Below are 15,833 nucleotides of genomic sequence, written 5' to 3'. Positions count from 1 at the left end.
ATTTTCCACTTTTTCTTTGGTCATTTTAGCCTTTTTGGCCAAGGTGAAGGGAGTATCTGCCATCAAACAAGAAGACAGCCGCATGTAGCTATGATGATGTTTGCTAGTTCACCTTACATGCATTAATGTAATAACGTGATTAGCCTACTCAATGTAAATTACACATGAACAACATTAAGCTACTCACGCAGAGAAGAACGGCTGCTGCTGCCATCATCATCCGTCATCATTTCTGCTACACTGGCAGGGCTAGGGGCCAGGACTCTCCTCTTCGGGTTCTTGGGGGATGTTGCTCCGGGTCCGATAACAGGCAACCCACCCGCAGTAGATGTGCACGGAGTGAGGTCTCGCAGCAAGCTATCAAATACGGCACATTTCTCGGCTTTTAAAAAAAACACTATGCGTCGCCAGGTGTTTCATCAGATTCGAGGTGTTACCTCCTTTGCACAGTATCACAGTATCAGCTTAAAGCACTTGTTGCAGGCTGCTGAGTTTGCATATTTTGCTGTGAAGTACAGCCAGACTTTTGACCGCTTCGCCTTGGGCATTTTTAATCTGTAGCTCTGCTCTAAAAGAACGTACGTACCCGGACCCGCCTACTATCCTCGGAAACGTAAAATGATTGGCTAGAATCCAAAGTGTGTCACAGCTCAGGGAAAAAAAGCACCGAAAAAAAGCACCGAAATAAAGCACCGAAATGTACGCTGCTTTTCAGTCTGGTTACTACCGTTTATGTCAGAACCGGTACCTATCCCTACTCGGGAGTGAGGAATTCTTCCCTGCATTCATCGTTAACTCTCCAACTGTAATCTTAATAACGCATTGAATGATTTGGTGGTAAAATATTCATGTAGCTCTTCTCCCTTTCAGTCACATCCCACTGGGCCGTGTGGAACATAAATGTTTAGAAACAAAGTTATAATTGCGTCATGATCAGCTTATCAGCTTATAGTTCACCTGTAGTCCAATGTAAAAGGAATGGCTTTTACCGTTTTAATCTTTTTTTATTTTAAAGCTCTTTAAAGATACTAAGTGGTGTAAGAAAAAAACCACATGAGCACAAGTGATCCCCTCGACTGAATGATATTTGTGTTTGCAGTCGTAACCAGCTGGGCTCCCTGCCGGCCTGCCTGTGTGGTTTACCTCTGAGAGTCCTCAACGCCAGCAACAACAAGCTGGTCAGCCTGCCCGAGACCATTGGACAACTGCAGAGGCTCATGGAGCTGGTAAGGCTGTTTTACCACTTGTGTCACTGTGTTGGTTTATTCCTGTGGCACTCAGGAGTGAGTAATAATATTTCTATTTTTGTGTTTCTTTGTCTGTATGTGAATATCTTATGCTCCAGTTGTGCTGCTCACTGCTTTTATCCCAGTCTGGAGAGGATTTATGGCTTATGTTTTTTAGCCCTTCTTCAGTAAGCTTTATGTGTCACATGAAATTTAGGGACATACGTCGTCACTCTCTTTTTATATTTCCTTGGCTCATTCTGATGTTACATTTGTGTCTTTTTTTCTGAAAAAAGATACAAATCAGATCAGATCGTCGATTCTGTGACCCTGAGTAGTGCCCACTCAGGGTCAGAGAGGAGTTTAAGTATCTCGGGGTCTTGTTCACGACTGAGGGGAGAGCAGAGCAGGAGATCGGCAGATGGATTGGGACATTGGCTGCAGATGCTGTACTGTTCTGTTGTGGTGAGGAGAACTGAAGCTGTTGATTTACCAGTTGATCTACGTCCCTACCCTCACCTACAGTCACAAGCTCGGAGTAGTGAATGAAAGAACGAGATCACGGATACAGGCAGCAAAATCTGAAGGGTTGCTGGGCTGTCTGTTAGAGAAAGGCTGAGGAGTTCATTTAATCGGGAGGGGCTCAGAGTAGAGTCGCTACTCCACACATCAAAACAAGCCAGCTGACGTGGTTCATGGATCTGACTAGGATGCCTCCTAGGTTGAGGCCCTGGGGTAGAACCAGGACATGATGGAGAGATTATATCTCTCTGTTGTTCTCCCTGAGGAGCTGGAGAGAGGGAGGTTTGGGCTTCTCTGCTTAGAGTGCTGCTCCCAGGACCCTGCCTTGGATAAGCAGAAGAAATGAAATGGTATTTTCTTCTTAAACTCATAATAAGACATTTATTTTTTACTTTTTCCTCCACAACAGCATCTCTTATTCTAAATCAAACAAGTCTCACAATAAAGTGCTGCATAATATATACAACTGATAGTGATTCAATTCAATTCAATTTTATTTACATAGCGCCAAATCACAACATAAGTCGCCTCAAGGCGCTTCATAGATACAGAGAAAAACCCAACAATCATATGACCCCCTATGAGCAAGCACTTTGGCAACAGTGGGAAGGAAAAACTTCCTTTTAACAGGAAGAAACCTCCGGCAGAACCAGGCTCAGGGAGGGGCGGCCATCTGCTGCGACCGGTTGGGGTGAGAGAAGGAAGACAGGATAAAAGACATGCTGTGGAAGAGAGACAGAGGTTAATAACAGATATGATTCAATGCAGAGAGGTCTGTTAACACATAGTGAGCGAGAAAGGTGACTGGAAAGGAAAAACTCAATGCATCATGGGAATCCCCCAGCAGCCTTTGTCTACTGCAGCATAACTAAGGGAGGATTCAGGGTCACCTGGTCCAGCCCTAACTATGTGCTTTAGCAAAAAGGAAAGTTTTAAGCCTAATCTTGAAAGTAGAGATAGTGTCTGTCTCCTGAATCCAAACTGGAAGCTGGATTTTGACAGAAAAATTGACAGAAGCCCATCTGCGGGATATTTCACTTTATCCAGTGGTGGTGGTGGTGTGCTGTGATTAGCTCATTCACAATGTGCGTGATGCTGACCGACCTGATCTGATTGGGTCAAACTTGTGAACAGAGTGAATTTTTACAAGGACTGACAGAGCTGTGCAAACAAGGAATCAGCAGATGGCAGCACTGGCAGATTGGTTGATGAGGAAGATATTTTCATGACCCATTACACTGTCCGTTTTGTTTCAGAGGAGAGTCAGTATGCCACAATGATGCTGTTTTAGCTCTTTACATGGAATATTGCTGGCAGGCAAAACAATCACATTGCTTGTTAGCACTCCTGTGCAGGGAGCAGAGGCTAATGAGAATGACAGTCCTCATCCTGGCCTGTTAGCTGAAAACGGTCTAGTTCTGGTCAGCAGCAGGACAATCGGGGCACATCATCACTTTAAGTCTTTTTAGGGTGAAAATGAAATAAGCTGAAGTGTCGTGAGCCAAGCCTGACTCTAAACTAAAGCCCCGCCCACATATAAAGTGATTAGCTCATCGCACATTGTCTCTTCTAATTGATTCCCACTCCTTCATATGTCAGTCAGAAGTGTCCTTCACTTCAGCTAAAAGCAGCTACTGTCTGCTCAAACAAATCTGAGATAACTCAGAACCTGGAAGCTTCCCATTGCTTACTGTTATTTCACTTCTTGTCAGTGTGAGTTTAATTCTTTGTGCTCAGGCAACTACATCACTGCTCTCACCTCTTCTTTATACCTGGACTCTGTATATGTGTGTGATATGGTATTAAAGTCTTATTGCTTATTAACTTTCCAGCAGCGTCCTCTCAGCATGAAAACCCAGCTCGACTTTGCACCATCTGCTCAGCTGTGACGTTTGCTCCCGTGCTGCCGAGAGCATTTCAAACAATTACTAATCATAAATATTAACCGCTCACTCCCCTCGTTTATTTTTGTCCTCTGCAGGACATCAGCTGCAACGAGATCACAGCTCTTCCTCGTCACATCGGCAGACTCAAAGCTCTGCGCGAGCTAAACGTGCGCCGAAACCTTCTCTGTGTCCTGCCAGAAGGTGAGTGCCTTTTTTCCCCCCCAGTATAAGGCAAATTGCGGTGTCCTGTCTTTCTTGATGACTTTCAGAAAGTGAAGGCTTTCAGCTCTCTGTGTCCTAAAGACTGGTGAATTTTGGTTGGAAATCTTTGTTTTGACTTTAGGTGTGTAATTAAGGTGATTTATGTTCCCTTTAGGCAGCGTTTAAGCCTTTTAATTTCACTTTTCTTTTGATCCCACCTTACCTCTGCACCTTACAGAAGCCTATTGTGCACTCCGTGCTGTGACTCGAGGATCGGAAAGTCAATTCTCATTTAGAGTGAAATTCAGAAATGGAATAATCTCTTCCATATGCAAGACTGGGAGGTGCATCTGAGACCACAGAGTCCTCTGCGTGCACTGCCACACCCATCCTTGGGCCTAAAAATATACTTAACCCTCAGTGTGACCGAGGAGCGACCTCCAGCCCAAAAGGTCTGAAATAAGTCAGTGACACAGAGATGAGCAACAGCCACAAAGGTCTGGTGCTCATCTAGTGAGACAACGCCCAGTCTGACTAACTGATAGGCTGGAGAGAGACTGGCTTTTACATGGCGGGCAGCCATTTATAAACACCAGAACAACTCTGCATGTAAGGCCAGTACCAGTACCCAAATACAATCTGACTACAGTATTTTTTTTTAAGTTAGGGCCTGAGCTTATAGCTGTTTTAGTTATTAATGGGTCTGTTGATCTTTTTTTTCCTGTTTTGTAGTCAATATAGTCAAGATATAAAAAAAAAAAAAAATCAATTTCTGTCTTCATTGTCAGTTGTCCAGCATTTGGATAGTCTGATAAACAGAGTCGAGACATGGAGTCAGGCCAGCAGATAGTTGATCAGAATGATAAACAACAGCAACTCCAATCGCTTTATTCAGCCGGTTTGGATTTGTTGCTCCAGTTTCCTGAATTGTTACATATCCTCATCCCCTCACCTTTATGACCATCTCCTGGATTGATTGATGAGCTTTGAACTGGTTCAGAAGCTTAGTACCACGGTGCTGGGGGGAGGGGGGCTTCAACCAGGCAGACTGGACGGCAGCCCCGACAAAGGGAGGGATGTTGTTTTTGATTTAATATCTGTTGAACTTGTGCAGCTCTGAAGAGTCCCTGAGATAAGACCACCATGACTGCTGAGGGCTTTTTAACGGTCAGCCAAGCTCAGGGTGGCAATAGCATAAAGTCAGAGAGTCAGACTCTAACTAGAAGATCAGAGCTGGTAGGAAAATGATCTTTAAAGCCAGAATTATCATGGCAGCAGCAGCAGCTTTGGTTAGCAGCATAATGCATCAAGGCTGCAATGGAGCAGACTGGTGTCGTCAATCCTTTATACATTTCATATTCCTTCCAGTGACATCAGAGGAGGCTTCTGCAAGTTTGTACCTCAATAAGTAATAAGTCATCTAATAATGCTATTAGCAGCTATTTATCAACCCAGAAAGAAGAAAACATGGATGGTCTTGTAAAAATTTAGTAATTTAGTTATAACAAAAATCTGCATTGTGAAAAGAACTATGAGCCATGTCTGAAATCTTCATCTAGTCTCTAGCCTGAGTGACTCAGGCCCAAAGTGTAACATCTAAAGTAAATCAGCAGTTATTGTGTTTTATTTCAGGCACAGCTACTTTGCAGATTTCTCATCAGACAGCCACAGTTCACTAAGACCAGGAAAATGGTTCATATCAGCCCAGCTCTCAGATCTCCAGACCTGTGAGGTGGTGTGCAGCAGTCAGATTCGATGCTGTGCATATCTGAACATATGTAAACAGACTGCTAGATAACTTGAGGCCTCAGTTCTTTTAAAGTTTTCTGTTTATTGTTCTTTTAAAAAAGATTTAGGAGTAATTTGCAAGTTTTTTCCCGTTTTTGTATACCGTTGCAGGTTAAAAACTTTGTGAACCCTAGTATATTTTGTTTGTGTTTCAGCACAAGATCTAGAACCTCAGATTTTGAGTCCAGTCCTACGAGTAGATGAAGGGAACGGAGTGAAAAGAGAATTTGTAGTTTGTACCTTTTATAGGAATTGTCTCCCCTGCTGTCATGATTGGCCTGCTGCTGTTGTTTTTTTGGTTTTAAAGTCAGATGGTTTTATAATAAAATTGTTAGAGCACTATAGATGAAATTTACACATTTGTCCTGAGTGATCTCAAGGCATAAGGGAACATATGTTTATGCATAATTTAATCGAGTACTGTATAGAGAATATTTTTATCCAGTAACCAGAGGAATGCTTTCTGGTGTCACCACTCACACCATCACATGTGCTTAGCTGACATTATTACCGCCTACACGTGGTTTTAATTATGAGAAACTGTCTAAACACTCTGTAATGATCATGCTGTCAAAATTGATGGGTTCCTGAGCTGCGCATCATTAGCAGTCTGCAGGATATGGTTCCCCCATTGGTTTCTGCCCACAAACCCAAACATCCGTCTGAGGATCTGTAAACACACACATACACTCACATAGAGAATTTCTTTTGGACATCTTACACTGGGAAAGAAGACAAATAAGGACAATGCGTTTGGTGGACCAGGAGTCCGGAAAGTTTATACATTTCTTGTATATGACTGTTTGCCAGTCTAGGTAAAGGCACCATTAAAAACCTTCACAGTTTATCCTCAGCTAAAAGAAGAAAGAAAGAAAGTGTGTACATTATTGTACTTTATTGAGCCCCGTGGGGAAATTGCTCTCTGCATTTAACCCATTCACTCAGTGAAGCAGTGGGCAGCCATTGGGCGCCCGGGGAGCAGTGTGTAGGGACGGTACCTTGCTCAGGGGTACCTCAGGGTAGCTGTTAAGGGGAATCGAACCCCCGACCTTCCGATCATGGGGCAACCACTCTACCTACTGAGCTATCCCTGCCCTAGGTTTCAAAGGTTTCAAAGAAAGGTTAATTATATAACTGCAAAGACTTAGAAAAGATAGAGAGATAAATTGCTTCACAGTGAGAAATATAATGCCTTTTTAACATTTAGATGAGCTTACAGTGACTCTGGTAATAAATTCCAAATCACGTAATATCAGGGAGAGCCAAGCAGCTGGGGAAAACAGGCATTGGATAACATTAGCAAGCTAGTAGTCTGAGTGCAGTTCAGGGTAAGTTTTAGATCTGTGTTAACCTTTTGAAAAAATGATTCTGTGTTTCTGTTTCCCATATTTATGATATGCTCAAAGAAACAGTTTGATATTTTGAAAAATGCATTTGTTCCCTTTCATTCATTGCAATTCTCGCTTTCTAAAAAATTACATTCTAAATCGACTAATTGTAGATTTAGGCGCAAAGAGACCTCATTAACTGAGCTAAATATCATTAGCTCAGTTAATGTCAACTGCACTCAGTGAGTGCAGTTGAAGTGAGCTTCAAGGTCTCTAGGTTCCTGTTGTTATAATAAGGTTGGGTACTTGGAAGCTAGCTTCAAGGTTGAGTTTATGGGCATAAATGACCAGTAGAGTGCTTACAGCAGTCAAAAATGAAATCCCATACCTGTACACTTCTTTAGGACTGGAAGTGTTTTTGCAACCACAGCTATTGCAATCGAATGCCATACAAATAAGGCATGCAAGTTTAAGGCACCTCAGCATTGGCTTCATTTATCTGCCCACAGAAGCTACATTCATCTCTTATACTGTCTATGGTACCACCATAAGGGGGGTGGTGTTATGTCCAGTTGGATCTCATGGTAGCAGTGTTGTATCACTGTTCCAGTGTAAAACCCAATACCGTGGGAAGAAATACAGAAATACATAGAGAAATGTACCGTGTTTAGTTTAAAAGCTGGTTCCAAAGCTTGCTGCAACCTGGAATCTGTAATCAAGTGTGTGGTCAACCTCTTCATCTAACTTGTTAACATATTGGGTACTCTGTGAAGGTGTGCACGCTTGTATATTGACTCTACATAACTCTTTAAACATAAAACAGGCACTTTTGTTAAATTACAGCTTAGTCACTCCAGTAAAACGCTGTGTAAGAGAGGTGTTCCAGGTTTTCCAGGTTATTTTGGATTTAATGAGGAATAAAGTTCACATGAAGAGAAACAGTTTGACTCTGGGCTGCTAACAATTACAAACCTAGTCTGAAAATAACAACAAGAGCTGCATTGTGTTATCTGGTGGGAAACATGTTGGTGGTTTTACCCATGTGAAAGTGTAAGTGTGTGTAGTCTACTTGAGATCAACTAAATCAGCAGCAGGGGGGGTTTCCACTGTCACTAAACAAACTGCTGGTATCGGTCTATTTTAAAATCAGGTTGTGTGTGTGCTGAAGCCTCTTAGTGTAGTATTATGGAAAACACCTGAATATCTGTAATTCTATGCAAATCACTGAAGCGTGTGCATGTCAGCAGAAACTAGATAATGCATGTTTTTCCATGTCCCACACCTGACTGGGCAGGTGGTATGGTCTATGCAGCTGATGCAGGAGAGCGGGCATCTTGCTCTGACCATTTCATATTAAATAAATGCCACTTTTTCAATATTCCTGCCCAAATATGTTGTTCTTTAGCATCTATTTTAAGAATTCCTGGTTCAAAATAACAAGAATTCACTCATTTCAGCCTGGTTAAGGTTGCAGGTTGATGCAATCTTTCTCATCGGTGCCATCAGAGAGAGGTCTAAGCCGTCTAAAAATAATTCTGCAGCAAGAAAATTCACAAAGAGCTATCTTCAGACGCAAGAACAGAACAAAGTGTTCTGGCAGAGATCATCCGACCTCCACAGATCTCACCATCATGGAGTCAGTCTGGATTACATGAAAACAGAAGACACTGAGACACGCCTAAGTTCTCCAAAAGTGATTTTCCACTCGCTGTTCCAGGAACATTAATTTCCCCCCCGAAAAAACTAATGTTCTGGAACTTTCTGGGGAGTGAAAGTTCATCCAGCACATTGTGATTAGCATTTTCACAGCAGGGGTAAAGTCCCGGGAAGATTAAATCCATTAGTTTGCTGGCATTTCAAAGGTGCAGTTTGTCTCAAATTTTGAGTGTTGTCTTCTGCAAAAATCAACCAAAAGGGTCAGACTTTAAACCTCCTGGGTGTCTCCATTCAAGTTATTGTTGGGCAGAAAGTAAAAGAAAAACAAACATGGTTTGGGTAAAAAAAAAAGATAACCCTGAAGTTTTCTGATGAGATATAATCCCCTTATGTGCTGCATTGTATATCACATAAGCCAAATCAAAACAAATCTGCTCGCTCTGAAGGAGCAGATGACCAGAGCTGTTTGCCTGATGTTTGTGCGTTTGTGTCTTCCTACAGACTTGGCTGATCTTCCTCTGGTGAAGTTCGATTTCTCCTGTAACAAAGTGTCCACCATCCCAGTGTGTTACAGGAAGATGAAACAGCTCCAGACTCTCCAGTTAGAAAACAATCCACTGCAGAGTCCACCCGCACAGGTACATAAACAAACACACACACACTTTTGTCTTAATGTACTTTATATCTTCCACTATTCTTTGTGTCTGAGTCATGATTCGACATAAATTCTTGGTGCACATCTCTGAAAATTAAACCTACTTTATTTTTTTAGATACCATCCTAATATAAGAAACAGACATTCATAATAAATTTATATTTTTAAATGTATCATTTCAGCTTAATGTTCCTGCACAGGGCTATTATCTGGCCATTACAGCAATCATCATGATCATAGCAGCATAGCAGCAGTATTGCAATAGGTAGTATAAAGCTATGTACCTGCTTTTGGAAATGTTAAGCACGAGCAGCTGCAAGAGCTAAAAAAAGACACAAGTGACTCAGCAGTCTTTGTGAATAAAGGCTGAAATGATGTAGAAAACAAAGCAAAGCTGGACTTTTACTTGATGCTGATTTGAGTCCCTTTTCCTCCCATTATTCAGATCTGTATAAAGGGCAAAGTTCACATATTCAAGTATCTGAGCATTGAGGCATGTCGCAGCGAGAAGATGCCTGACTCTCTCTACCTGCCTGTCATGGGGCGAATCAACTTATCAAGGCCCACCACTGGCAGGTCAGTTACCGTGGTATCACACAGCTGGGGGGGATTATCTTCTCTTCATTATCAGCGTCTGCTCTTGTAGTGCAGTTAGACTGTACGTCTTTGACAACGTTCTGGTGTCGAAATGTCAATTCTTTATCATTAAAGTGAATAGGGTTGCTAGCGGTTATGTAGCAATGCAATTTTTGTTGTTTTTTCATTAATGGTATTCTGGGTGAAAATAACAGAGCAAGATGTTGAGTCTATGTTGACTTGTGATGGCAGTGTTGCCTCATGGTTCCAGTACCTAAAACCAGACACAGTGATAGAACTGTTTCTGTTTGGCTTCTTGTCTGAGTAGCATGATGATACTGCAGCTAGTGATGGTTTTAGTTTTAAAGCTAAATGATGGGTTTCAAAATTAGCATGGGATGTAACCTGCAAGAATTCAGCGACTTAATTGTTTTCTTCCCCCTCCCAAAGTGTATAATCCGAGCTACAGTGGCTGCTGCAGGACAAACGTGCTTTAGTCAGCAAAAGAGCCATAGTGGCCACGGCTGGCCACCATGTGTCTGCTACCAATTGTGTAAAAAAGACATTTTTATATTTTCTAATATTTGAATAATAGCAACATGTAACAATAAATCAAAAAAAATAAATACTTTTAAAAATAAATAAAAAGTGATATGTGTCCACTAAATATTTGCAGGGTTTAGCTTTTTTTTTTTTCCTTGAGTCACCTCAAAAAAAATCTGGTTAGGCTCAGTCTGCAGTTTACCTCAGCTGTCAATGCTGCGTGAGAAGTATCCGCTTCTATTTACTATGCAGGAGACTGTAAAACTTTGTGAAAGGGGTCTGATGAGTCAGTAAAGCTCACTTCTCTGTGATCACAGTGATATTGGTGTGAGTTTTTGAGGATATCCTGAACTTTTCTGTCAGTATGCGTTGCATGGTGTTGGTGAAAATTTCATTGAAGTGAGGCTAACATTGTTGGACTCCGAGGCTTAGCGAATAAACTCTTGTTACGATGTGAGAATATAAAAACTGTTTATCAGAGGGAAAGTGTTATTTCTAGGACACTTGACTCTGGCATTAGTAGGTGTGATGTTAGCTTAAAGCGATTGTTATGTAGCCAGCTTGTTCTTAGCTTTAAGGTTAGGGAGGAGAGGATGGACTTTGATCTGGATCTTTGTCTCTTTCCTTCGTGGGTTTGCTCCGTTGGTAAAACACAGGTATGATCTTTTATATCTTGAGTCTGAAGGTGCTGACGCAAAATAAAATTTGTCTACGAGTTCTGTTCTCCTTTGATGTACTAAGTTTATGAGAATGCATCATTTTGTCCTAAGAAATAATTACACACTTATTAATTTATATTTATGATTACAACATTTGTTTTATTAAGTGGCCTCAAAGAAATGACTGACTGTACCTTTAACCTGAACAAAGGTTTCTTTCAGTTTTGTTAACCTGACAAAGAGAAAGTATACTATATATAACTACTGACATGGCATAATGGAATAGAATAATCTTTTAATTGTCCCTCAGGGGAAATTTGGGTGTAACAGCAGCAAGAAAAAGCTATAATTTGACTCAAGTCGTAAAATCATGAACTTTTGAAGCTTTTTCTGTTTTTTGGTTCACATCTGAACTGTATTCCCAGTCCTGGAAATACTCAGTTTTATTGAGTATTAGTGTACAGGATACATCCACATCCCACTCCATCATTTGTTTCTAGAAAAGTTTAGGACATATGAGAAAACTAGCAAACAGAGAAAACATTTGAGACATTTGTTTCAAATTTTTGTGACTTTTAGGTTATTTATGAATGCTGTAAGTTGTTTTAAGCTTTGGACTGCCAAGATAGTTGCCAGAAGCACATTACATCACCCCAGGGCCATTATTTCGTATGGTTTTAACAACATTACACGTAGACAGAAACTGTCTGTGATCTGAGCTTGCTCAGTTTCTCAGCCTGTAGCCAAATCCTCCATTAGTCAGCTGAAACTGATCCTTTCTCCGGCTCCCAGCTGGGTAGCAGTGACAGACTGCCATCATACTGAAAGGTTTGTCCAAAATCTCATCACCGGTGCGTGAGATGTTCTCTGTGACTGATGAATAAAGGAATTGGGAGTGAATACAGGAAGAAAACATTTAAGTAGACAAAGGAATGAAAGACTACAATCCTTGAATGATGACACCTAGTAAGGACATACAAAAAAAAGACTGCACATATCTCAGGGACAAAAGAAAGACTTGTTGAAGCAGTCAGAGAAATGGGTTGATGGACTGCACACAGTGATACAAAGAAAAGAAAAAGAAGTGAGCTAAACAGAGTGAATAACAATACAAACAGGAAGCAATGTAAAAAGAAAGAAATTGACAGATGAAACAATGGTAGGAATACAAACTAACAAACAAACAACCCCTGCAGTGCTGGCCACCTATAAACTAATACTCATGGCAGCACAGGAACAAGCTCTGAGCACAAGATCCATATTACACCAGGTAAGACCCCAGGTGCAGGCTGTGTAAAGATGCCCCTGAGACAATCCAGCACATAACAGCAGGTTGCAAGATGCTATCAGGCAGAACATACATAGAACGCCATAACCAAGTGGCCAGCATAGTATACAGAAACATCTGTGCCAAGTATGGCCTGGAGATCTCGAGGTCAAAATGGGAGACGCTCCCTAGGGTGGTCGAAAAATGACCAAGCTAAGATCCTGTGGGACTTGCAGATACAGAAGGGCAAAATGGTGAAGGCTAACAAGCAGAGGAAGACAGCTGTAGTGATAGCTGTAGAAGATGTGGAGGATGAAGGTAACGGTGGTCCCAGTGGTAATCATAGCACTAGGTGCGGTGACTCCCAAGCTAGGCGAGTGGCTCCAGCAGGTCCCGGGAACAACATCTGAGATCTCTGTCCAGAAGTGCGCAGTCCTAGGAACACCAAAGATACTGGACTCTCAAGCTCCCAGGTCTCTGGCAGAGGACAGTTTTGCCTGGTTATGCAAATTAGCATTAAGGCCTTTACACACAGTTTCAAACTTATACACAGGGTGGGCCATTTATATGGATACACCGTAATAACATGGGAATTGTTGGTGATATTAAAGTCCTGTTTGTGGCACATTAGTATATGTGAGGGGGCAAACTCCTCAAGATGGGTAGTGACCATGGTGGCCATTTAGAAGTCGGCCATCTTGGATACAACTTTTGTTTTTTCAATAGGAAGAGGGCCATGTGACACATCAAACTTACTGGTAATGTCACAAGAAAAACAATGGTGTGCTTGATTTCAACGTAACTTTATTCTTTCATGAGTTATTTACAAGTTTCTGACCACTTAGAAAATGTGTTCAATGTGCTGCCCATTGTGTTGGATTGTCAATGCAACCCTCTTCTCCCACTCTTCACACACTGATAGCAACACCGCAGTAGAAATGCCAGCACAGGAATCCAGTATCCGTAGTTTCAGGTGCTGCACATCTCGTATCTTCACACCATAGACAATTGCCTTCAGATGACCCCAAAGATAAAAGTCTAAGGGGGTCAGATCGGGAGACCTTGGGGGCCATTCAACTGGCCCACGACGACCAATCCACTTTCTAGGAAACTGTTCATCTAGGAATGCTCGGACCTGGCACCCATAATGTGGTGGTGCACCATCTTGCTGGAAAAACTCAGGGAACGTGCCAGCTTCAGTGCATAAAGAGGGAAACACATCATCATGTAGCAATTTCAAATATCCAGTGGCCTTGAGGTTTCCATTGATGAAGAATGGACCCACTATCGTTGTACCCCATATACCACACCAAACCATCACTTTTGTTGTTCCAACAGTCTTGGAGGGATCCATCCAATGTGGGATAGTGTCAGACCAATAGCGGTAGTTTTGTTTGTTAACTTCACCATTCACATAAAAGTTTGCCTCATCACTGAACAAAATCTTCTGCGTGAAGTGAGGGTCATCCACGTTGAGATGCTGCAGTAGCTGGAGTTTGTAAGGGTGCCATTTGTGAGTAGCTAATATCCGCCGAAGGTATGTTCGACTAATGCCTCTCTCCAGTGACATGCAGCGAGTGCTACGCTTCGGGCTCTTGCTGAATGAAGCTAGGACAGCCACTGATGTTTCTTCATTAGTGACAGTTTTCTTGCGTCCACATTTTGGCAAATCCAACACTGAACCAGTTTCACGAAACTTAGCAAGCAGTTTGCTGACTGTAGCATGGGAGATGGGTGGTCTCGTAGGGTGTCTTGCATTGAAATCTGCTGCAATGACCCGGTTACTGCGTTCACCAGATATCAACACAATTTCGATCTGCTCCTCACGTGTTAACCTCTTCGACATGTCAATGGCTGTGAACAAAGAGAAACTTGTAAATAACTCATGAAAGAATAAAGTTACATTGAAACCAAGCACACCATTGTTTTTCTTGTGACATTACCAGTAAGTTTGATGTGTCACATGGCCCTCTTCCTATTGAAAAAACAAAAGTTGTATCCAAGATGGCCGACTTCTAAATGGCCACCATGGTCACCACCCATCTTGAGGAGTTTGCCCCCTCACATATACTAATGTGCCACAAACAGGACTTTAATATCACCAACCATTCCCATTTTATCACGGTGTTATTACGGTGTATCCATATAAATGGCCCACCCTGTACACAGTTAAAGCGTTGTTTCTTTGTGAGAAAATTCATCTTTTGAAAAAATGCAATGTGGAAAAAATGAAGTTGACATCAAGCGATGATGAGCTGGTCCTGATGTTTCTAAACAAGAAAAGGAAGAAACAGAGATTCTGGGTTCATCCGGTTCTCATGGGGCAGCAGCAGCAAGGAGAATTTCATGGTTTGATCCAGCACTTGAAGTTTTGTCATGACCGCTTTCATACATATTTTAGGATGTTGGTGGCACAGTTTGAACTCTTGTTGGCAGAGTAGGGAACAACATCTGAGGAGGCAGAGAAATCATGTCAGACAGTCGATTGACCCGGAATCTAGCTGTGTGTCTGAGGTAAAACTGTATTATGAAACTGGAACAGTACTCACATCTACAGAGTACAGTATAGAATGAATTTATGTCATTTCATCCATCCTCCAATCCAAAGTCGGGGGATTACCAAAGGCTTTAGGATTAAGGACTTCTAGTTTGTCTAACCCAAGCGATGTAATGTCAAAAAGCAAAGGAATAAAGAATAAAATATTTAAAAAGCTGGTGGGCAACTGGTGAGGGCTGGAGGGAAGTACGGTAAAAACAGAAATACATAGGAAATAAAAATTCTGCCTCTTCAGGTCCTTCAACACTCAGCTTCAGCTGAGTTGTTTTTCCTGCCCACATGAAACTCTCCCAGGATGTGGGCAGGAAAAACAGTTTCTGTTCTCCTGTAGTTCACACAGACTCTACACTTACATGTAAATCAGGTTTTCCTTTAGCTTTCATTCTTGTTCATGCTTTTGTCACTTGTCTTCTTGATTTCTTTGATTAAATAAACTCCACATGACACACAAGATAAAAGCATCAGCAACATCCAAGGTATGAAGGGGTGACCTAGAGGGAGCGCTGATATTGTGTGGATATAGAGTCCATACATATAAAACGCCAGAACAGAAACCAGACTGACAAACTACAGCACTGCAACAGGTCTGCTTTCTCTTTCTCTGACGGTTAGTAATTTTCAGATTGGTTTTAAGCTCATCATTTGTTGCAGCTGTCATGCTTTGCTGTTTGGCAGATTTCCCCCCCATTTTATTTCTGCTGTAAAGACGTTGGGAAAAGCTGTAAACTCTTTAATGCCATCAAGTTGAGGATTCTGACTTGTCTGTCTATGGGAATTAATTTGGTTTTGGAACCACCTAAAGTGGCCACTCCAGAAATAACTACCGTATATTTCGGACCGTATATAAGGCGCACCAGATTATAAGCAAAACAAAACAGTCAGATAAGTCGAACTTTACTCCACTCATTCTTCTTGCATTGATTCATTAATGTTGAATTCTCTCTGCTGCTCTTTTCCGATGATGTTGCA

At 41.7% G+C, this 15,833-nt stretch overlaps 1 protein-coding gene across 5 annotated transcripts in view; it reads left to right on the top strand.

The window, feature by feature from the left end:
• Positions 1-15,833, top strand: part of lrch1 (leucine-rich repeats and calponin homology (CH) domain containing 1) — a 103,056-nt gene that overhangs the window by 47,673 nt on the left and 39,550 nt on the right. For all 5 annotated transcript variants that reach the window (XM_085385623.1, XM_085385622.1, XM_085385624.1 and 2 more), the window contains exons 3-6: positions 1,100-1,226; positions 3,730-3,835; positions 9,109-9,245; positions 9,708-9,838. In XM_085385623.1, coding sequence (XP_085241749.1) covers positions 1,100-1,226; positions 3,730-3,835; positions 9,109-9,245; positions 9,708-9,838 — 501 coding nt within the window. The remainder of the gene's footprint in view (positions 1-1,099; positions 1,227-3,729; positions 3,836-9,108; positions 9,246-9,707; positions 9,839-15,833) is intronic.

The sequence above is a fragment of the Rhamphochromis longiceps genome, linkage group LG16, assembly GCF_057381845.1.
Source record: "Rhamphochromis longiceps isolate RC_006_pf linkage group LG16, R_longiceps_female_GT1.1, whole genome shotgun sequence".
In the NCBI taxonomy this organism is placed as follows: Eukaryota; Metazoa; Chordata; class Actinopteri; order Cichliformes; family Cichlidae; genus Rhamphochromis; species Rhamphochromis longiceps.
The sequence above is the reverse complement of the archived record's forward strand: the minus strand, read 5'-3'. Positions and strand labels throughout refer to the sequence as shown.